Source organism: Lagopus leucura, unplaced genomic scaffold, assembly GCF_019238085.1.
Source record: "Lagopus leucura isolate 7727_CA_CO unplaced genomic scaffold, USGS_WTPT01 Super-Scaffold_100001, whole genome shotgun sequence".
Lineage (NCBI taxonomy): Eukaryota > Metazoa > Chordata > Aves > Galliformes > Phasianidae > Lagopus > Lagopus leucura.
Window position 1 is genome coordinate 49,638,384 of NW_024962262.1, and position 24,173 is coordinate 49,662,556.

The window sequence follows — 24,173 nt, forward strand, 5'->3', positions numbered from 1 at the left end:
AGATGAGGACAAATTTTGTCTTGTCCGATGAGATACAGCTCAGACTCTTCACTAAAAAATATAGATGGTTCCTTCTGATAACCTACTCTATTTTTCTGCCAACACCAACAGTGTTTTAATACTTCACAATTTTTACAAACTAGCATGACTGGAAATAATAATAACTGCAGGAATATATTAATTCACGTAAGGGACATCAGTTGTCCTGATTTTCTTTTTTTTTTTTTTTTTTTTTTTTTTCAATGTCTTTTCCAGTAAAGGCAATGGATTTTCTTCTGTCCCTTTGCTAGCAATTTTTTGGTAGGTCATATGTGGAAGTGGAAAGACTAATCCACACTCTTCTGTCTATATTTAATCACCAATCAATATGAGAATGGATGGGAAATGACAAACCATGCAGAGTAAGCTCATCCAGAGTTTCTATGACTCCTCATCTGAAAAAAAGATCTCCCTTAAGATTAGCCTTTCACAGTCTCTTCATATTATGTTTCATATCCTAGCAAATATTTTTTCAGTTTTCTTATTCCCTCTCTAAAGCATGAAAGTATTCAAATAGCCACCCTATTCGAAATAAGTATATTTATTATTTTTATTATTGTTACTATTATTATTATTTTTTTTTATTAAAAAAAAGGACTTTGTGAGCATGGACAGTAGTATTAAAAAAAAACGCCTTATTTCATTTGTATAAGTGATTTCTGATACTGGTTCAACTAGCCCACAATGCTGGAAAAATGGTTGCACTAAACTGCATACTCAATTGTGTAGTAATTTTGATGTCTGCAGCTAATTTCTGCTGGTTAGTTGCTATTAAAAATCACTCTATTTTGAATTAAAGTAATTGAGCTTAAGGGATGCTTATTCATAATTTAAACCAGTTAATAATAGAAAGGAAATATGGAAAGAAAGTGATATTGTCCATTTCCATAAATTAATAAAATTGTGATTATAAGTCCACTCTTCAAAAAATTAGAAGCTAGACCTTTTAAGGGCAGATTTTGCACTTTCACATATTTGCATTTTAAAAGGTAATATAGACCTGTAAAAATCATTCAAGATGTCAGGTCACTAAAATGCTGTTTGGAAGATACCAGCAAGATCTTCCTTAGAGTTAGCTACATAAGGGAATATGAATGATAATTCTTGTGATAAAACAATTTCAGTGGAGGCTCTCAAGTGGAGAATTTCAAATTCCTGAAAGTATCACTTTCATTCCATATACCATGATAGTGGTAACTTTTCATTATTTAATAAAGTCACTAAAACATTTTTTAAAGATCATTTCCTTCATACTTTCTGGTTTATTTAAATATCACAAACAGCTAACACTCCATTTTAGCCCTCAACATGAACTATACTATTAATGGAAAATATTGAACAAGAGTATGCAATTAATAATTTATCCAAATTAGTGATCTCTATGCTGTAATAATAAACGGATTCCTCCGCACATATTCCTAATTAATGCAGTTCCAACATAACTACAAATATGCAATTACTAATAACAAATAAGAGCTTTATCGACTCAAGATTTTTTGTCTAAATACTAATATAACATTATAACATTAACAAATATTTTAATATAAGAATAGGCAGATAGATTTCTTTAAAAGGTAATCAGTATATTATCCCGCTACCTGTATACTCTACCACGCATAAAAAGGGAGAAGTCAAAGGTATCTCACTGTATTGCATAGGAAAAAATGAGATTTTTAACCATCTCACTTTTACTTGTTTATGCTGTATCAATGGAAAAAAAGATTCTACATGACTGCTTATCAAATCTGAGCAAATAGAGTGTAAGAAATAATTTATATAAATGTAAAAGGGCTGTGGTGGACAATTAATTTTGATCAAAGAAGGTAATAGAGAGCATATGCTTTTTTGCTTCAAACATTTTTTTTCAGATAAGAAGGCAAAAAGTAAATTTCCTAAGATTTTTAGTTAGAATTTTTTTTTTCTGAAAAATTCTCAATCAAAGAGGTCTACATGTTTTGAGGATCAAAACTAGAAAGAGTCTTTCTTGAAATACATTGTGAACTAATTTAGTACAGCAACATCAACATCAAACTCTGGACATCAGCACTTTACACCAGCTTTCCCCATAGACCTGGGTGAAAGCATGCTTACAATCCATTTCTTCCTCAGGAACCCTGAAGGGTCAGAGCCAAGATCAAAGCAGGTAAACACGAACCACCTTTTTATCTTTTTATTATTTTGTTTTGTTGTTGCTGTTTTATTTTAATTTAATGTACCCTTGCTTTAATTTCCTGTGCAGTGTTGGCTTCCAAGAATAAAATGAAATACTGCATTGTTTTCTACAAAGTCTACAAAATGGTATGGATTAGATTATTTCAGAAATACCATGAGAAATATATATTTTTCTTCTTTCTCCTCTGGGAGAAGGGAAGGGCAGCGAAGACTGAAATGCAATGATGTAACTGTTCAATATATGAAGAAAAACCAATTTCAAGTGGATGAATGTCCACTTTCTGAAGGAAAGAATGATTATATGGAAAATAAAAGAAAAATAAAGAAAAAAGAGAACACACAGGTCTTACTAAGAAAATGTAAGTAAGAGATATCCAGAGTTAAAGGCAATATCAAGTAGTAGAGTGGGATGGTGAAGTACAAAAATATTCACATTTCTGGCAAGTATATAAAAGAAACCATTAGAAACTGGAGAGGCAAAATTAGTATCTTCTTAGCCAGAAATGTGTTTCAAATTTTTATGATTAAATAACATATAAACAGTTTTAAAAGAAGCAACACTAAAAATAAATGCATGAAGAAACCAGGCTCCACAGCGTAACAAGACTTAGTACCGAAAGGATGTGGAACTGTTGGAGTGGGTCTAGAAGAGGCCTCAGAGATAATCCGAAGCCTGGAGCACTTTTCCTATGAAGAAAGGTTGAGGGAGTTGGGCTTGTTCAGCCTGGAGAAAGCTCCGGAGTGACCTCATTTGGCCCTTACCACAAGGGAAGGACCAACTTCTTATGGTCTGATAGTGATAGGACAAGGGGGAAATTAATGGCTTTAAACTAAAAGAGAGTAGATTCAGGTTAGATGTTAGGAAGAAATTCTTTACTCAGAGGGCAGTGAGGTGCTGGCACAGCTGCCCAGAGAAGCTGTGGTGCCCCATCCCTGAAGGTGCTCAAGGCCAGGTTGGATGGGGCCCTGGGCAGCTGAGCTGGTGGGGAACAGCCCTGCCCATGGCAGAAGGTTGAAACTGAATTAGATATAAGATCTCTTCCAACCTAAGACATTCTATGATTCTATCAGTCTTTTTTCAGAAGACATCGAGACTTTTCTACTGAACAGGGAATGGTACTTGATGTATGTCCTACAGATTTGGTGCTGATAAAGATGAAAACAACTGCTTCAGAGCAGAATTTTCCTATGTCTTTGAATTGGTGTAAGATTGGAGAAAATGACAGTTTACAGTAAATGAAGTTCGTCTTTCAATCATAGCATGCTCCTTCATCAGAGTTCTTCCCATCATCTGTGTCTGTGGGAGGCAAAAGCTCTTGCAGCCTGTTCTGCTGTACATTCCCTGGTGACTAACAAAAATGATGGAGACTGTGGAGTTCAGGAATGTGGAAGAATGTGGACTGTTGAATTCAGGAATGTGATGTGATTTCCTGTATTGGGAAAAGAGCTGTGCAAAAGCAGCTAGATGCAAACCTTCAGATAGCTCTTGTGCATTGTGACAGATAAAATCCCAACTATTTCTTCACAGATACAAGAAAATATGTGAAAATATAGTTCTAAAATGCACTGGGGTGTACACACTGCCTGAAGTTGAACCTATATTGGCAATGACAATTAATAAAACACAGGAAACTGCAATAAAGACAGATAAAAGAAGGAGAGCAACAGCACAGAAAATGAAAATCCATGAGACATCACTTCTGCAGCAACACCAATTGATTTCTCTAACAGTGATAACAGCTAATGGAATAGAGTGCAATGTGTTGAGAAAGCACAAATTCAGGCACTAAAGTTATAAATAGCAAATATGAGGTAAGCCAGTGTTACATATACTAAAAATATTAACATCCATCTCTTGGAAGAGATCCATGGGGGAACTGAAAAACAGTGAAGTTCTATTTCTATCTCAGTTATTGCTAGCTTATATATTTATAGTTTAAAATTTACTCTAGTTGTAGCATTTGTCATTTCTACAGCTACTCTGGAGAAAGCTAAAACCATGATTCAATAGGTGAATTCCCACATCTTTAATTCAAAATTTACAGGTAAAGATCTATTTCTGTCTTTGAAAGTGATGAAATAATTTTTCTGCCAAGAACAGAAATTTTTCCTTGATCATTTCACAGAAACAATAAAAAAAACTAGCGGTTTTAGAGCTTTTTCTTATTAACAACAGGAAAATTAATGTTTTCCTTGGCTTTGCTCTTGAGTTTCAAACCTTCATTTCCTTTGACCCAAGAATTGTTCCAAAGTGGTTTTTTACAATGAAAACATGTAACCTCAGGTACTACATATATTTAAAAAACAATATTTTGCAATTGCTATAGGATTACATAGCTTTTTCAAAACTAAAAGCTGCATTAAAAAGCATTACAATTGTTTTGATGTTGCATTGCATGCTTTCATATATTTATATCAATATCTAGCCCAAGTCCCTCTCTAAATATTAAATCTCCTTTTTCATGTATAAAATGCATAGAAATAAATCACTATTCCTGAATGACCAAATCTAAATGTCTAAAGTATCTGTCATATTGTATGTGCCATTAATATTTGATAAGAAGCTGTTCACCTATCTTTCTTATCATTTTAGCAGGTAAAACGATGAAAAATTTAAGCTACAGAAAAGATATGGTAAGCATGCTAGACATTACTAAATGCCTTATAGACATGATACGTGTTTCATACAAGTAGAAATCTGGTGTGATTCAACTTGAAAATTCATCGAGATTGTTAACACTCACATGAACTAATAAAAAGGGGGGAATAAAATGTAGGCTCCTGCACCTGTACTTTATTTCAAGATACTCAGAAAGTAGGTGTTTTCAGTTCAAAGATATCTGTCGGAGCTTGAGTTATTTCTGACGTATTTTTCATCCTTGGTGCTGATTTAAAGCATTTTCTTTGAATTTGGTAGCTCAAGACTTTCAAATGAAGTTAAATGTTTAAAGTTCCTGCATCCTTTGACTTCCTCATGTTAATTCAGATTCTAGTTCCTCTCTAAGTGGCACAGTAAAAGCATTTCTAAATGTCACTCATACTAAAAAGTGTGCTCAGTTTAACCTTTTAAAAGCACACCAAATTATTGTTTGAGGTTCCCTTAGAAAAAAGAATAACCTGTTTTTAAGTTAATTGGTTTTTAACCAAGGATTTTCCACACTTCTTATGAACCAAAATTATTTTTACTCTCACAGCCAAATTATAATCCTTTAAAAAGTATTAAAACACAAAGAGACACTAACAAAAGAATATGCAAGAACCACTGCATTGTTTGTATAACTTTTGTATAAGCCAGAATTGGCTATAATTCAGAACAATTTCCTCACACATATCTTATTTATTTCATTAACAACAATAAAGATACAGCAGAGATTCAGATACAGATTTTAGAAGTATGTTAAATGCCAAGAACAAAACTCTTCCTCATGTTCCATTTGCAGTGAAGGGCAAAAATAAAATTACAACACAAAACATGACTTACTTCCAGTATGATCAGCACATAGACGCCTAATAAGATGATGGATGCAATTGTTACTTGTGCCTCTATATTTGCATGAAGGTATTGATGTTTCATGGAGAGAGGAACACTTCCAGGTTGCTGCAGGAGAGCTTGAATGTTTAAGAAGATGGTGCCTCTGGGAAAAAGAAGAGAAGTTCTGTTTTCTTCTTGAGTGAAAATGAATATTTGTTTTATAACGAATATCTATAAATATATCTATGTGCTGTTTTGTTTTGTTTTCTTTTTTACAATTGTGAGAGGCTTCTCAAATATTTTCACTCTATCCTTACAAATATCTTTGTTTGGAAAATAACCCAACTTTGGAAATTCATTTAAAAAGTAAAGGGGGTTCACACTTCCTTGACCTTTTTGAAACAGGGAGTGACATATTATTTCTAAAATGATATCTTATTATTTTACCATCAAGTCTGTGTAAACTACTACTTCAATGGCTCATATCCCAGCCTCTTAGCCAACCTGTTTGGTATCTGAAAGGTTCTGGTTGTGATGATTTGCTGATTTCTTCTTGAACTTAAGGGTAAAGACCAGTTGTATACCACCTGCAAAAGAGTCAGATATGGTAATATTATAAACATCAGTTAAAGTGGTAAGTCTCTATTCTGAGGTTTTATACAGAATCACAGAATCACAGAATGGCCAGGGTTGGAAGGGAACTCAAGGATCATGAATCTCCAAACTCCCTGCCACATGCAGGGCCACCAACCTCCACATTCAATACTAGACCAGGCTGCCCAGGGCCCCATTCAATCTGGCCTTGAACACCTCCAGGGACGGGGCATCCACAATCTCTCTGGGCAGCCTGTTCCAGCACCTCACCACTCTGGGTAAAGAATTTCCCCCTGATGTCCGACCTGAATCTCCCCTCCCTCAACTTAAAACCATTTCCCCTCATCCTGCAGCTATCAACCCTCTCAAAGAGTTGATTCCCCTCCAGTTTGTAGGCTCCCTTTAGGTAGTGAAAGGCTGCAGTGAGGTCACCCCACACCCTTCTTTTCTCCAGGCTGAACAAGCCCAGCTCCCTCAGCCTGTCCCCTGAACATCTTTGTGGCTCTCCTCTGGACTGTCTCCAACAACTCCCTGTCTTTCTTGTACTGGGGCTCCATATCCTGGCACAGTACTCCAGTTGGGGCCTCACAAGAGCACAGTAGAGGGGGTCAATCACCTCCCTGTCCCTGCTGGCCGCCCCTCTTTTGATGGAGACCAGGATACCATTTGCCTTTTCATTTTATCATTCATACCTCTTCATTCTATCTCCTTTACAGTTTGGAGAACATACTATGGAGAACACATGCACCAGGCTATATTCATAACACTTCGTTAGGTATATTAGCAGCCCTCAATTTGGTGCAAACTCATCCTCTCATTCTGGGACCATCCTCCAGGACCATCCCTGCAGTGCCAGCTGGAAGTGATATTCTGCAGCAGTGTGGAGGATCCTTGGGGATCACGGCCAGCAGCATGGCTTAACCTCACATCACAGGCCTGGTACTTTTGAGAGAGTAACTGACATTGCAGTTTTGTTCAGCACACTGAGGTAGTGGAACTAATCTTCTGATGTAGACTGTGAGATTGGCTGTACATGGGAAAACTGTCAACATTACAGGCTAAGTTGTCACTGGTAGAGACAGGACATTCACCTCATATGGAATGAGAGGCTGCTGTTTATATGCCAATGCTATTTATTAAATGATGAAGCTGTTCTCCATTGTTCAGTGATACACAATGGCACATCATAAAAGATCCTCCTTCACTGAGTTCTCAAGAAGGGAGCAGCACGACATTGTTATAAACAATGTCAAAGCCTGAAGAGAATTAAAGACAATACAGGTGATGGCGTGTGTGAGAAAATAATTTCAACAAAATGTGAAAATATATTCCAGTGAGTGTGAAAAGGCACTTTGCACTTGTTTCATCTTTCTAAGACAATTCTTGAAATGTTGCCAATTTTTAATGTGTGAACTTTAAAGGGACGCATGTTTTACAGATTTTTGATGAGTATTGAAAGCTAGAGGAAATCTCACAATGACAGAGGAAAATGTAACTTTGCTGTTCTAATTATTTTTCTAATGCTGATGTTGACACCAATTTTACCACAGGGAAAAACACAACCAACTCAAACACAGTGATGAAAAACAAAAGATTTAACGCAACTCAGAAAAAGTGAAAGAGAATACAAAGACCATCACCTGCTGTTGGCGTCTCCTCCTTGATCCAGTTTCTTCAGTCTGGCTGACTTGTACTAAAATGTATTCTTGTGTTTGTTCGTCAGCTACATCTGCTGCAAATGGGCCTCCTATGTCTAACTTCAACAGAGCAGAGTCACGAAAGTCTGTCAAATTCATAGCTGTCAATAAACTTGTTAAGGTGTAAGTTTCCAGTAAAAGTGAGTTGAAGATATTCCAATTAAAAAAAAAAAAAAAGATGAGTCAGTTTATATTGAAAACATATTACTCACCTAAAATCCTAAAATACATAAGGAACTATGAAAGGAAGAAAACAGATGTTTACCTCTTCACCAAGTAGCACAGTTTTGGCCTGGTTTCCTAAGGAAAAAGAACTTAAAGAATCACAACAAATCCTTCTGTCCTTTCCTTGCAAATCTTGAGATTGGTCTTTGAGAGAGCTTGTGAAGTAAGGCTCTTTAAGTGCTTGTATAGAAGAAAGTCTGCATCATTAACTGGGCCATTTAAACATACCTGAAATTATACTGGGGAAAACACTGTGCAAGCTGTAACCATGTGGAAAATTAAATCAGAATCAATTCTCCATTTGTGGTGTAGAATTTGGGTTTCTGGTCAAAATTTAATTCATAAGTTTTCTAACATCTAGAAATACATAATCAAGCTCCTCTGAGAATGCTAATTGTCTTTTTCTCCTTCAGCTCCTTTTCTATCTTTTCTTTCTTTTTCTTTTGAGCATCCAGCATGAGATGTGGTCAAACAACATTCCTAGACTAATATAATTAAGAAATTAGCCAACCATGAGAGACAAACATATTAGAGGCTTGGCTCAACTAGTCTGAGAACATCTAGGGCTGTTTAAACACAGAATTGCTAGGAATCCACTTTTGGCATGCTTGAGAAAGAATCATCCCTGTGGGCTTGGGGAAAAAGGAAAGCTTAGTGATAGGACAAGGGGAATGGCTTTAAAATAAAACAAGGGACATTTAGATTAGGTATAAAGAGAAAATTCCTCACTCGGAGGCAGTGAGGCACTGGCACAGCTGCCCAGAGAAGCTGTGGTGCCCCATCCCTGGAGGCACTCAAAGCCAGGTTGGATGGGGCTGAGTTGGTGGGGAGCAGCCCTGCCCATAGCAGGGATTGGGGCTGGGTGGGATTTAAGTTCTGTTCCAAACCAAACCATTCTGTGATTCTATCATCTAGTGGCAGGTGAGGAGCCAGTACTTTGCAAAATAATATAAATGTCTCCCTGTTTAGCTTGGCAAGCCATCAGCATCACCATTGACACATTGTTCATTAAAAATGAACATACATGAACAAACACAAGCATCTATTTGCTTAAAGAAATTTCATAGGAAACCATAAAAATTAACTCCAGAAGTAATGAATCAGGAGACAAACTCCACTTGTGACATGGCATCATAGTTTTTTGGTGTCCTAATACATAATATTACTCTCCACTGGAACTATGTGTATATCTCTAACTTGAGACATAAATTATACCTTCTATAAGCCTGCTGACCTAGTTATTAGCCCAATGATTTGGGACACTTTTTGACTGTCTGCTTTTTATCAGAAATGTAGCCAGTAATTTATGTCTCAAAAAGCTTCAGGTGCATATAGTTAAGGAGGCTTCCTTTTAAGAAATACTTTTAAAATATATCTTACAATTACTCAGATGTCACATTCAGAAGCTATTATACCGGATGTTTAAAATTAAATGGGGAAAAATGAAACCTTATTTTCAAGAAGAGTGGTTCTTACCTTATTTTCCTCTAAATAGGGGCATACTTAAGAACATTTTTCCATTCTCTTCAAAACATTTATAAAACCATCAGAAAGATTCCTAGCATAAAAACATTCTCCTTTGAGTGCAGGTGGCACTGAACATCATTCTCTGGTCTGCTGAAGTTCCAACAGTTATCTTTCTCCAAACTCTATTTGGCAACTGTCATAATTCCATTGTTACACAGCAGCAGATTGCAGCCTTTATGAAAGGTAGACTCAGGCTAAATCAGGAAAAAAACTTCAGCTACACCTAGATAAACCAAAAGGTGGGTTTTTTACCAGCCATTTTTCTCAGTCTGCTCCACAGCACACTTCTGTCGTGCCTTACCTTGGCTTTATATTTCCCTTAAATTACAAGAATGTGGTCTCTTTTCCATTTTGACCATTCATATATGACTTCAACTTTTAGAAACTGTCTTTTTATTTCCAATATTCTGTTTAACTCTGCAATTTAATCGTGATACATGTTTTCTTTTTTCTCTTTTCTGAACATTTATGAAACACAGATTTCAGTATGTGCCTTTAAAGCAAGAAATCTCCCAGACAAGATTTAAAGCTGGAGCTGTTATTTTTATTCCACTTTGGCTAAGCTGCCTCATTTTTATGTAGTTCCATTCTTGAAATTATATTACTGTTGTGAATTATCCTGTCAAGGGATTTGGGGTTGCATATGCTTTGTGCACCACTACAGAGTGGCTCTATGTAATTACATCTGGCACCAGACTAGGTCCATCGCTCAGCACTAAACCATGAGCTGTATTTTCTGCTCCTAGAAGGTATTTCAGAACACACAAGAGTGACCTCATATCATTTCACTTTTTTTTAGCTTACACAAACCACAAGATGGAACAGGATACAGTGGCTAAACTTATATTGTTTAATTTATAACAATTTATATTGTTATTTATCTACCAGCTTCTGTTTCCGTCACATGGACATCTGCTTTTGAGTTGTTTGCTTTAATTTGTTTTAAATCATTGAAAAAGGGGAGATGGAATTCATTGTCTCATTTTGCACCATCATATTAGAAGCACCAACTGTCTATGAACTATATAAATAGAGCCTGGAATGACTAACTCAGGTAGAAGGGATGAGTCACACCCTAAGTACTTCATCCGTGCTTTACTCTCCATCCAGGCATTTATGCATTATGTACAGAACCATCTGAAAAGCCACGATTGACAGAGACTCTCTATTCGCACGCTGACTTTATGCCTTCTTTAACATCTAGTTATATCATGTACTCTGCTTCCTGTAAAATGTACCTTGAGATTATTACATGTAATGATTTTCTTTCATTGAGCTTCCAACGTGCATATATACTAATGATCCTGATATATGACCAGGCTGCTCATGCTGGTTTCTTATGTTTTTCTCATTTTTAAAAGACATTTTTTTTTCATCCTGGGCTTTAGAATCTATTTTTATATATTGTTCTTAACCAGGGTTAAGAACATTCTAAGAATGTTCTTAGAATTCTTAGAAATTCTACATCTCTCTGCAATTTTGTCTTTTGATCACCTCTTCAAAGTATACAAAGCGGAAATTCACGCTCTTCTATAACTCTTGGTTTCCCCATTTGAATAATTCACTGTAATTCCTCCTCCTCTTTTCCCTTTTTGGAGAGTTTGGTTCCATTTTTCTCTACTTTGGTTCCACCCTTTCTCTCTGTGCTCTATCGGTTTCAGAAGTTTCATTAGTTTTCTCAAATATGCCTTGATATTCTGCTTTTTTGCCTGCCAATGAATACGGTCTAGTCTTCATCCATCCTCTTAGAAGCTTGAATACTGCCTGCAGACCAAAATGCTTAGTTCATTTCCAGCAACAAATAATTTTTAAATGTCTTCTTCAAGCAAAAAATGACTGAAGATTGTCTGACAGCAGAGGGCTAAAGCAACATCTGAGGAGTTTATTTGTTTGTTCTGTTGGTGGTGGTGTTTTGTTTTGGTTGTGTTTTTTTGTTTGTTTTGTTTTTTTTCATTCAGTTAGTTACTTTATACTGCCTGGGAGAAGAACCCATTTTTTAAGTTCTTCTTGGAAGCTGAAAAGCTCTCAATACCCCAAGTGCATTCTTTTCCTCATAGTCTTTCTTTCTATAAATATCTCTGTCTCAGGGAGCAGAAAAGGTGATTTTCAGTGTCACCAATGGTCATGGCATGATTACAAGTTTTTCTAGTGACCTTTTCTTGCTCTATGATTAACACATTTGCACCCATCATTCAAACTCATTCTACCTCAGCAAGGAATTTGATAATAAGGTCAGCATATCTTGTTTTCTCTGTCTAATGTCTCCCCTATCAACCTTCATACTTATTTTTTTTCCAAATAGTTTCTCTGAATCCAACTAAAATAAGAAATCTAGCCTATTATGTAAATTTCAATATTTTATTACTGCTAAGATATATTTTTTGTTTTCTGAGTCTGATATTTTAAGCTTGGCTAGGGCATAATGAAATCTCCCAGAGCTACCAAGGAGAGAGATAAACCAGTGAAAATGGCCACTAGTTAGTCAATTTGACTCTGTTTTTTTAGGGTTCAGTCGTGACATTAGATGATGTATTTTCCCTAAGTTCTGTCTTGTGGCGATAGTACTCAGAGAGCAAGTGAGTAAGGAACTCTTTACAGCAGGTGCTGTGCAAATATAAATAACTTGCAAAATGTCAGTCCTCACTCCAAAGAATTAAAATGAGGAGATATCAAACATATAAAGGAAGCAATCAGATCAGGGCTGACAGGATTTAAAATATATTTTAAAATTGTAGAATTCTTGACCAGACACAGAAAAAAATCAAATTCCACTCCCTAGTTATTATTAGGTTTCAGGACCACAAGAAGTACATTCTGACAAGCAATCTGAAAAAGGAAAACAAAATTGCTGCATCTAGACTGCCCTAACTTTCCCTCATGTATAGCAGTAACTGGCATAAGTACTGTGGCTCTTGAGAGGGAAACAAACAAGACTTGCTGAAAAACCTGTCAGGGACAGAGATGATGTGAGACCCATTGACCCAGGACTGTACTAGAAGAAGATTTACCTTCTCTTTTAAAAAAACTATATTTCTACTATTGAAATATAGAAATAGCAACAAATGTATCAGGGGCAGGGAAAGAAAAGAAGGTACTCTACTAGGGAGACAGACCCTTCTTTAAATGATAATGAATGAATGGAAAGTTTGATTGTGTAATTCCTCAATAGAGTCCACAAATCCCCATTATTTCTGAATTTCATAAAGCCTAGTTCGATTCCAAAGGTTACTGCAGATTTCTGTTCCAGCTGTCTGTTCCCTGTAGCTTAAGAAACAATTAAAATTTTGCTTAGGTCACGACAGAAATTTTTTGAAATGAAGGAACAAACAGGATCCATCAAATATTTCAGAACTTTCTTCAAGACTGAAAACTTCTGTGTTTAATGAATAAGCACAATGAATATTTATTATTCTTTCTGTAATTCACCAGCTAACTGACTGTAGTTACTTGAAAGTTTGAATGGCTTAGGACTTACAGAAAATAAATATGTTCATGTCTTAGGATAGGTACATGGCAGAACATAGGAAATGCTGTAATATTTCAGACTCCATATCTCTTCTTCTATTTTTATAGCCCACTTTCCAAAGGCGTATCATCCCTTTACTTATTGATGCTTCCCATTTAACATAAGGCCTTTCAGCCAAAGGTCTGAAAATGCTTCACAGATTTACACTAACAAGGGCAATGAATATTGCTTCCTACAGAAAGGCATCCTTTAAGTTCGCCTTATCATAAACTTATTTCTGTCAGGTATTAAAGAGTTGATTGTTAGAATTTAAAAGTAAATAAATCCTGTCTTGTCAAAAAGGAACAATATTACCACTACTTTGAAAAAATCATACTAAATCCACTTAATTTGGGTCTTGCACCAATAGGCAAATTAGAGTTAAAAAACATCTTACATACACAGAAAGAGTCTACTAATCACAGGAGGAAAGCTTCAATTTTCAGAAACTACAGCCAGCACAGTTCAGCACTACAGTCTGCTTAGAATCCATGGGGATAGATAAAGCAAAGGGAGATATACATGAGATACTAAAATGTACACAGAAGTTAGTGGGGAAAAATCAACCAAAGTAAATGCAAGCAATAAACAAAGGTATGGAAACATCAAACAGGAGCTAGAGAAAATGGAAAAGTGCTAAAGACACACTATATTAGAAGCAGCAGCCAGAGACAGAAAGTCACAGCTCCAAACAAGTCTGACACCTTGTGTGCATGAGAGAAAAAAAAATACACAAATATCTAAGCAACACCAGAATGATGAAGTCTAGTGACTCCATTTGATTTTTTAATTATTTAAATTTCCACCTTTAGTTTATTATTTTTCAGATTTTTCTAGTGTATGCATATGTATTCATAAGAGTGTATATACTCAATACACAATTCAAAATACATGAGCTTTTCTGGAAAAGCATAGAAATGAGATGAAGGATTTAAAAAAAAAATAAAACGAGTAAATGATACTTAGTACCTATTAAACACATTTCAACTGCTTTTGACACATGAGCAAGGAGGAAAGAGCATATCGTTAGCATAATTTAGTATCACATGAGCTAAGACACTTCCACCCATAGTCTCATACACAACCTCTATGGGCTTGGTGACAAGAGCTATCACAGCACACCTGTCTGCCTACCATGAAATTCTTGTAGACATTCAGACTACCTCTTAACGTCCATTGAGAATACTGCAATCTTCAGCCAGCATAAATCACATCTTCGACACTGCTTTCTAAATGGTTAGTGTTATCCAAACCTAGCCAAAAGATTTTTTACCATGTAACAAAGCGACACAAACACATGAGCTTATGTCTGCATGACCAAAGACTAGTAGCAATGGTGAGATGACATTCAGAATTGTTCACACCTTTTCCAAATCTCACTTAGAAACAAATTTCTCTCAATGACCCTTCTGCTTGAATTATTCTGTCACCTTGAAAACGAAACAAGACTTTTCTGGATTGCTTACTCCCAGCTCAGTGAGTAGGAATGCAAGAACAGAATGTCTAGCGTTCAACATATATGACACAAAGAAACTTCACCTCCAGGTTTGTCAGATAGAGAATGCTATATTCTGTCTGACAGCTATTTGGCTAAAGCATCTTGATATTACGTGTAAAACATGAAATAAAGAAATACTTGATTGTAATCATTATCCCAGTCCGAACAGCACTCCCTGAAACAAGAAAAAAGAATAACCAGTTGCAGAATCAATGCTCACAGAGCAGTAACTGTGGTTCCAGTGCAAAATCTGTGGAAAGAGATCCAGTCCTTAAGTTATGCTATGATAGTTGACTAGAACTTGATCTCAAAGACTTGATGCCAATACACCCTGATTCAGCAAACTGAGCTATTACAGCCCTGGTGCGATGGGAGCTAACTGTTGAGGTTTCATTTGTCCTGCTAATGCTCTCTTGCTCTCTTCCAAAAAGCAGTCCCTGCTTCTCACTATAAATTGCCCCCAAGCACTAACCTTTTCTTCCTCATCTACCCTACTAATAACTGTGTAACATTGTGCCATTATTTGCAATAGTGAGAACGCTAACAAATCTGTTTAGAATGGACTCTGCCTCCTTAAAGCTATGGACCTGTCTAATTAAATAGAAAAAATGAATCTTTCAAGAATTAACTCTTACTGCACCTTTTCAAAAGATGATGCTCCCTAGATGCTCATAAAATATATCCATAGTGAATCATCTTCCAATATTAGTAAAAGAAATTGCAGATCAAACTGATAAAATTAGAAATATATTGGAAACAAGAAAGGTAGTTTATTAGCAAAAGTTTTTGATTGCTTACTAACTGAATGTTCATCATGCTCATCCCTCAAAGGCCTTTCAAACACAGGTTTGCATTCACCTGCAATGAATCATGCATCATGATCCTTAAAACATGCTACAGATGATAGAAAGCCACTGGCCTGGGGAGTAGTTGCTGCAGCCATTGGACTGTACTGGTCACAGTCATGGCTATTTTCTAGAAGCTGATCCCACCAGGATTTCAAACTTCAGGTTTCATGCAGAATCTCAACGTAAGAACTGGATGGGAACCACAAAGCACCACAGAGAGGCACTATTCATCACGGCCGGCTTGGATGTGATGCACAACTGCAATTTGCATCAAAGAACAAATCTAAGGGCAGCACATGCTCTGAGGAGAATAAATCCACTCTGAGTATAAGAGAGAAAACAGTAGTTCAACCATTTCATTAACAAAGCTTAAGTTTTCTTCGGTGTAGGAAGGATACAGAAGCTTTCCAGAGGCGAGACAGCCAACATCTGCCAGGACACGTGTTGATCTGGGTAAATGCCAAACAAAATCTAGGGAAAAAATATATCTTAAGCTTATATCAGAAACTTAAAGACTTTCAAACAATACATTAAATCTTAAGATTGCTTTCAATATTTCAGGTAAGTTTCCCCCAAAGCTGAAAAGCAGCCCAGGTACACATGTCAAGGACAAGTAATTTTCCCTCAGTGAACTTACGACAGGCCACATTTTCAATATATTTTATCCCAGTGTTTCTACAGACACCATGGTTAGGTGAATTTAAGAAAAATGATGATGAACTTATATGGTTAGAGAGGTACAATGAAGAGCAAGAGCAGCTCTGGTGGGAAGGGCAGAAGGAAAGAGGACTGAGAATGACAGGACAGGAAAACAAAAAGCTTGCCTGGAGTCTTCAGCAAAAGAAGAGGACAGACAGAATAATTTTCAGAGAAAGACAAGGTCAACAAAGGAAGAAAAAAGTACCATAGAGTAGTAAAAGAGAATGAAGAGTGCGACAAAACAGAAAGAAAGATTTTTCAAAGACACTCTGGGTCTATCATCTTCCTAGAAATCACAGCTCTTCCCTTGTCTTTTTTCTAGAGTTTCCTTTCAGTCCTCAGTTTTGGGGAAGACCTGCCTACTCTCAGTTACTGTAAATACTCACTAGTGGGAACTGCTCCCAACTGCCCATTTTCAGCAGCCACACAGGAAGCAGAGTGCCTCAAAAAATGTTTACATTTTAGTATCTTCCACAAGAGAACTGCTGCTCAAAAGGCTGTACATGAGGAGATACACACTTTGCCAAGGGGGAAAACATACCAATACTTCCCAGGCTTTAAGTAGTATCTGAAGAGCCATCCTAAATGCAGGATTGATGACATAAAAATTCCAACACTCTCCTAAAACTAAATTCTCTGCTACATTGTCCAGGGTAGAGGGCAGTGCACTGAGCAGTTGTCTAATTAGGCATAAGGACCAGAACACTATTTCTAGTTTTTACCATCTTGTTCCCATCCATGAGACATTATTTTATCACCTAAAACCAAATATCATTTTCAACTAATTGTAAGAAATGTAATAGGAGAAAGAGGAAAAGGTAGCTAATTCAATACTTACAGAGCAGACTACCACAAAGATAAAAAGGACTGAAATTTTCAGGAATTTTAGACAGCATCTGAAATGTAAGAAACATGCATTTAGTACACAGTTATTTTAAAACAAACCTTTTCTATATTTTTAATAGTTCTACCATTTCAGATATTGAGAACTTAAGAATAATAACATACCATGTCAGAGCATGGACAACATCACGCTACACAAGGGCATGGGAAGCCTTGTTGACTATAAGGACTCTGTCCTCACTTCGCTGCCAGCCTTCTCTCATTGAATGAGAGGGAGTTTATGTCCCTTAGAAAAGCTGAACAAAGGCTACAGAATGAGCTAGTGTTGACACTTGGAGCAATCTCCCTTGGTTGGCTCCCAACAGATCCTTCGCCACTCTTTGACCTCTTCTTGGGCTTCAAAGGAGCACAGCCCTTACCTTGGGGTACTTTCGTGAATAAACTGCTTAAACCAGTCTTCTAGTAGGCATCCTGACATTCACTTTGAAGACAAGAACAGTCTTTAAGGATATCCTGGTCTTAAATATTGTCTCTTCAAATCAAGTATACTGTGTGAGCAACTCTAGAATGTTCTAGCAAATCTAGATTTTTTTTTTCCATAGTACACATGTGCCAGGAAACGGCCAGTTCTGGAGATACAATGCCATCAGATCTTCCAAAATGTCAGCGCTTACTGTTGAGTGGCCTAAACAAGAACAATTCTAAACTGAAATATTGAAACTTTATGTTTTCTAGTAAGAAATCTTAAGATTTATCATTTTTTAATCACCACGTTTTTTTTTAAATCTTACCATAAAAGGCAATTCTTTAATTACTTTCTTGTTGCCCATCAAAATGTTGCACAGATGTCTTAATTTACAGAACTCTTTTTGCTTATTTGCCCTTATCTCACCTCTTCACTAATTGAAGACATTGATGTTCTTACCCCATTTTTTCCAAAAGTAAACATTCAAACATTGCTTTTCTGAGAGAATGACAAATGCAAGGTTTGATTTAAGCCTGATGACAAGCAAGAAGAAAAATATTTCACGTTACTGGGATAATTAGTTGAGAAAGAAGCAGTGCAATAAATAACTCAATTGACAGATGCTTTAGAACAAAATATTAAAGTGAAGTAATCTGAAGACAGTCAGAAATAACTTTTAGTCACAGTGGAAGTAAGTCCCTAAATCAAGTTCACTGAGAAAAAAACAACATCCCTTCCTCACCAGACTTCTCAAAAAAAAAAAAAAAAAAAACAGCAGAAAATTACAGTATCTGATGAAAAGACCATGCCACAGTCAAACTGCAACAGAGGGGCTACAACACCCTAGGAGATGCAAGTGGTAGCAATTATATGCAAACTTTGCACTGGGATAAACATCTATGGAAGGTTGGGGATGATAAAAAGTCAGCGAGGCAGCTTCCAGAAGCACCAGTTAGTCCTTCTCTACTGGAAATCAAGTTGAGGTGGGAGAGAGGATAATAAAGTTTTAAAAAAGAGGAATGACAACAAAAGCCATTATCAGCACCCCACAGCTGATAACTTCTTTCATTACTGTATGATTTATGGAAAACATTGCCATCTTAGTCATGCATCATCTATCCTATCTATCTACTCTCCCTATCTTCACATCACAGTTGTTTCAGTATTTTTGAGGGCTTGTTATGTTATTAATTACTAAAGCCCAGTCCACACTGGTTTAGTTTTAATGTGTTCAACATTTTCTGTTTGCACTTCCAAATTATCATTTCAAATAATAATAATTCAAATTGCTATTGAAAAAAGAAACAGCAATAATTCATTTTTAACATAAAGGAGAAAACAAGAAGCATTAATTAAAACTTATAAATTCATAACCATTTGTCTGTGAATAACAGAAACTCATCTCAAGGAGTTGACAAGATGTGATAAAAAACAGCTTTTGGAAGTGGTTATTTTATTAAACATAGAATTTAGAAGCCTCTTTTCCTCCCTTCTGTTTGTTTTCATGGCATTTTGTATTAAGGAAGCAGCACTTTTAACATCTTATATTTGAGAAGTGATGAGTCTTTGACTCGTCTGTGTTTTCCAATCTGTCTCTTTCTGCTGCACTAATCTGGCACAGCGATGCAAGTACAAACTCTGTGCCAAACTCTCTACTGATACATGCCTCCAGCACAATCCTACCTGACTTTAGTTGAAAATGCATGAAATATAAATCTATGAAGGACTGCACTCCTTGTTTTAAACCAAATGAATTTTAGTCTGATCTGCACATCAGGCAGTTTAGCTCCATTTATTATCTCTGTGGAGTTATGCTGATTTGCAACATCTAAGGAGCTGGCCCCAGATGTACAACCAGCACTATAGCAATGAAAACATTTCACAGAAAGTTCTGCCAGAGAAATACACTACCCCCATAAACGTATACTATACTGGAAACAATTGATTCTACTCTCCTGCTCAATGCTTTTGTTCCATCAAATACAAGGAAAGCTACAGAGAGCATGAAGAAAGACGTCTGCCAAATTTCTTCACATCTGTTCATATTGCACTAATTGCAGCCATTGAAATTCTCCTGCTCCATTTGTTCAGCAGCGTACAGGAGCGTGGCACTCCACACAATACCATATGCACAATGAAAGAAGGAAGACAATTGTGAAATGATGAGCTAAGACAACATACAGACTGCGAAAAGAGTCATAGACTTCTTGTCAGAAAAGGCTCCATGGATCAACATGTAGATAGGGGCATGAAATGCTCGGGCTCCATGCAAACTGCAGAGTTATTAGCAATTCAAACCAGAACAAGAAGAAACGTTGAAAATCTAGAAGTGGCAGAGAGAGTTTGTACCTGAGACTAAAGGCTTTGCTAGCTATTATTCAGGTGAAAATATCCTGAGAACATTTGAATTTAAGCTCTTACTATATTGATATTTTTCAGTACATTAAAATATTTCAACTTCATCCCTGCCTAAATGAGGCGAAAGACTACTTTGAGATAAAGAGTGAAATATATTAATGTACTTAAAGACAAAAAAGTTCTTATATTTTGCATTGCATATTCATGGAAAGCTACTATGATGATTCCAGAAATACTATTAGGTAAGTAGAAGACTATGCATCTATCTTTCTATAAAAAGAGAGATATACATTTCATATTAAATATTTCTTCAAAGAAACCGAAAACTGAAAAACAAAACTGTGAAAAAGCCAAGAGGCTTTCAAAATGTTGAAAGCAATAGAAACATTATTTAAATTCAGATTTAAAATAGATATCTTGATTAATGCTTCTAAGAGCAAAGAGCTATTGATCATTGGATAGAGGCTGTAATCAGTTTCATCAGGATTTATTTATAAGCTATCAATGGTAAAATATACCCTAAATATGGAGCGTTATATTATTCATTTGCAGAAAATATATCATTTTCTAGCCATCTATACTTTGAAACTGCTGAAACTTTAAAAAGTAAATAAAATAATGTTTGAATTCAGACCTCATCTTTGATAAATTGAACTTGACATGAAGGTTATCCAAGATTTCATATTTCTCAGAGGAAGCAGATCTAGACAAACTGGTCATTTCACTTCCCAGATGAAATCTCTGTTCAAATTCAGCAGAGCTGTTGTCCCATGAATCATCATCTGTGGTAAAACCTGGGTTATGAAGACCCATGCATGGCAACCTGTCACATATTTTCAGTAAAGAGAAAATAAAACAGTAGTTTATTTCAACAGATATGAGATGCAACTGATCTTACATATGCTTAGCTTCTCTGTAATAGATTTTAATGGAAAAAAATCATATAAAGATATTTATTCAGTAGAGACTGAGCTCCTCTTGATGGCACAACTAGATAGACAGAGAAGCAAAAGCCTTATGATGTTTAGGTGCACCTGAAAGAACGAGCATTTTGAAGCACCAGACATACATGCCTCTGAATTTGATGTGTAATCCACAAGAATAAGAATCCATCTTATAGCTCTGCTGTGTCTTGAAATGCACCTAATGCAACACAATACGAAGAAAATGAGAGCAACCTGCAGTTGCTTATCCCAAGGTATCTCTAATCAACCTGACCTGCGACCTTACATCATTCCCTATCTCATTTATAGCCCCTTCTTTCCACTCAAACTACTTCAGAGTAATTCTCTGCTCACAACTTCTGACATCCACTTTATTTCCCATTAGGTTTGATGTCAGAATATAAGAAAGAACCATGCACAGTTAAATAGAAGAGAGCTTAGAAAAAATGTATTTTGAGTAAAATGAAAGTAACTCACCCATTTTCCTCTGAGGAAACCTTCAGCAGTGGTGTCTTCTCTGTAAAGCAAGTGGTTCTTGACCTTGAGCTGAACAATTTGGAAAAATTGAAGTGGTATCTTTGGAGAGGGGAAAAAAAGAACTGTAAGTCTGTAGTACAATGATTCACTACGGTTCTACAGAATAATTTGCTACACACACATCTAACTAGTTCAATGTTATGTAGGAATGGTTTTCTCTTAGCTTGAGGTTTTCACAAAGTTTGAACTAGTCATAGTAGCTACTCCCTTGTAGTCATGGTTGACTGCATGAGTGAAATTTACCTCATCCTAGAAGTGATGTCAAAAACAGTCATTGAAATTTTCTCCAAATGCCAGATGAGCAATAGATAAATAATTCACATTTAGATGTTTACATTTTACAAACCTAACTTCATAATGGAAGATTAAAACTAAAATATATTCCAACCCAATCCATTCTATGATTCTATATAACTTTGTGCATGCATACTACATAAAAACATAAAATAAAGGATAATTTCTGCCATTTGGAACACAGACCAGAGAAACATACGACCTCTCCAGCAACCATGTCACCCCCTACATTAGGGAAGAAAGCTTTATCTGGTGCACAATTGTTTACAAAAGACTCTGTCCAGTCTTCATCCTGGCGCTGCAGATAATTAAGTAAGATACGGAGATTAAGCTATATCTGGCCATATTGCAGCTTAACATATTTAGTAAGTCTTTTGCTAATATATAAATCCAAAAGCTTAAGAAACAGTTGAAGAGAACCAAGAATGACAAAGGGGGTTTAACTTTGGGGCAGGCTTCTGAGAGAGATGAAATAATTGAGACATTTAGAGCAGTTTCCAAGACCTGGCTTTTCCAGGGGCATTTCCTATTAAAATAAACATTATTTAGATGAACATAAATTCATCCAATTCATAATTGCAGGCCCTCACCACCAGAAAGTCCCAAAGAAATTTTCTAGACATGCAGCGAATATACAGATCTCATTACTTCTGGAGAGGCCTAGATGCAATGGTCACAAGAGCTGCAAGGAAACACAAAATGACTTTTGCTATTGCTGGACTGTGATCAGTCCAGAATAAGGCCACAGAAATTATCGGGGAACTGAAGTATCTCTCTTATGAGAAATGGCTAAGAGAGTTGGGGCTGTTCAGCTGGAGGAGAGGAATCTCAGGAGAGACCTCATCAATGTCTATAAATACCTGAAGGAAGGTGCAAAGAGGCAAGCACTTCTATGTGGTACCCAGGGCCAGTACAAGAGGCACTGGGCAAACACTGGGACACAGGAGGATGCCTCTGAATACCAGAAGCATCCTGTGCTGTGTGGGTTACAGAGCAGTGGCACAGGCTGCCCAGAGGATGTGGGGTCTCCTCCTTGGGGATCTCCAGCAGCCACCTGGACATGGCACTGGGCACCCTGCTCCGGGTGGCCCTGCTGGAACAGAGACTGGCCAAATGGACACAGAGGGCCCTGCCAGGTTCAGCCATTCTGTGATCCTATCAACCTCCCATTAATGAATCATCTTGCTTGTTTAATTGTGTTACCAGTTCAGAAGTCATGTTAGGTGTGGAGAAGATGCTTGTGGTTATTTCAGCCAGGAGTGGCCACAGCCCTCATACAAAGCTCTGCTTTAGGTATTGTGTTTGCAGTCTCAATGAAAGAGAACATAGTGTTAGAGAGAGACTGAACTATCCAATGCCTCAGGTGAAATGCAAAACAGATTAGAATTCAGGTGCTACATTGCACTGACAGTTCATCTGTGAAGAGATGACTGCATGCTCCAAAGTTATTGAAGTGCTTCCTTTTATAAGTAGGAGAGCATAATTCACACAAAATGTCTAAGTGGACAAACTGATACTTTAAAGCAAGTGCTATTCTAGTCTTATCATAGCCTTAGATGTGAAAGATTACTTAGAGTTTTCACAGAATGAAATCCATAAAGATAGTAAAAATACTATTATGACTTCAAGCATGTGTTCACTGAGTACTGCCTGTATGTTTCTGTTTAATCCTGGCAATCCGCTACCTTTGAAATCTGCATTCAAAGGTGGCACAGTTAATAAAAATTCTGATGATGGTCCTTGAACTTGCACATTCGGAAATTTAACTGATGCAAAGACTGATTGACTGATTCTGCTGCTAACACACACACACACAAAATAATAATGGTTCCAAAAAGTATAAATTATATACTGCTCTAATCTAACCTTGCATTATTCACGTCATTAAACATTACAAGCTTGTTTTTCTTCCTTTCCTCCTGGAATGTGTGCAAAATCTAAGAGCAGTAACCAGAAAACTTTCCATAAATGTTTCCATTTTCTGCTTCATTGTTGGAAGGTGATAGCAACACTGCCTGGTGTTATCTATGTGTATACGCATAAACATACACATACACAAGACAATCTTTATCCTCAAGAAACAGTGAGGGCAAAGGACAGTGTTCTGCCACCACAAACCCACTCTATCCACTGCAGTGTTGAGGTATGTTAGGGGTGCAGAGTAGAGACTCCTCACACACAAATTCTCACATGGGTGAAAAGGAAAGCAGAAGGTGAAACAGCAGATCATGCTGTCTCTGTGTACACAGTTGCTTGGTAGTCACATATGAGTTTGGAAAAAAAAATTCTGAAACTGCTTTTAACCCAGTAGGTTTCCACTACTGAGACGAAGTGCTGACAGCAGAATGGCTGAAGTAGCTATGAGACTCTGGCAAATTCAGAATTGGCAGTTTGTTCAGACAAACTTGAATGAACTTGAAAATTTCAGTTTCAAGACACAAGAGCTGATATATTC

At 36.6% G+C, this 24,173-nt stretch overlaps 1 protein-coding gene and 1 long non-coding RNA gene across 2 annotated transcripts in view; one reads left to right on the forward strand and one right to left on the reverse strand.

Moving 5' to 3' along the window:
• The window catches only part of OCA2 (OCA2 melanosomal transmembrane protein), a 177,617-nt gene that overhangs the window by 109,586 nt on the left and 43,858 nt on the right, over window positions 1-24,173 (reverse strand). The window contains exons 3-9 of the mRNA XM_042867669.1: window positions 21,365-21,463; window positions 20,578-20,766; window positions 17,115-17,172; window positions 15,976-16,048; window positions 7,918-8,075; window positions 6,188-6,270; window positions 5,693-5,846 (exon numbers count right to left, since the gene is read on the reverse strand). Coding sequence (XP_042723603.1) covers window positions 5,693-5,846; window positions 6,188-6,270; window positions 7,918-8,075; window positions 15,976-16,048; window positions 17,115-17,172; window positions 20,578-20,766; window positions 21,365-21,463 — 814 coding nt within the window. The remainder of the gene's footprint in view (window positions 1-5,692; window positions 5,847-6,187; window positions 6,271-7,917; window positions 8,076-15,975; window positions 16,049-17,114; window positions 17,173-20,577; window positions 20,767-21,364; window positions 21,464-24,173) is intronic.
• On the forward strand, window positions 4,186-5,851 carry LOC122177877. Its single transcript, XR_006178187.1, has 3 exons — window positions 4,186-4,256; window positions 4,805-4,845; window positions 5,771-5,851. It is a non-coding gene; the product is annotated as an uncharacterized LOC122177877 (long non-coding RNA).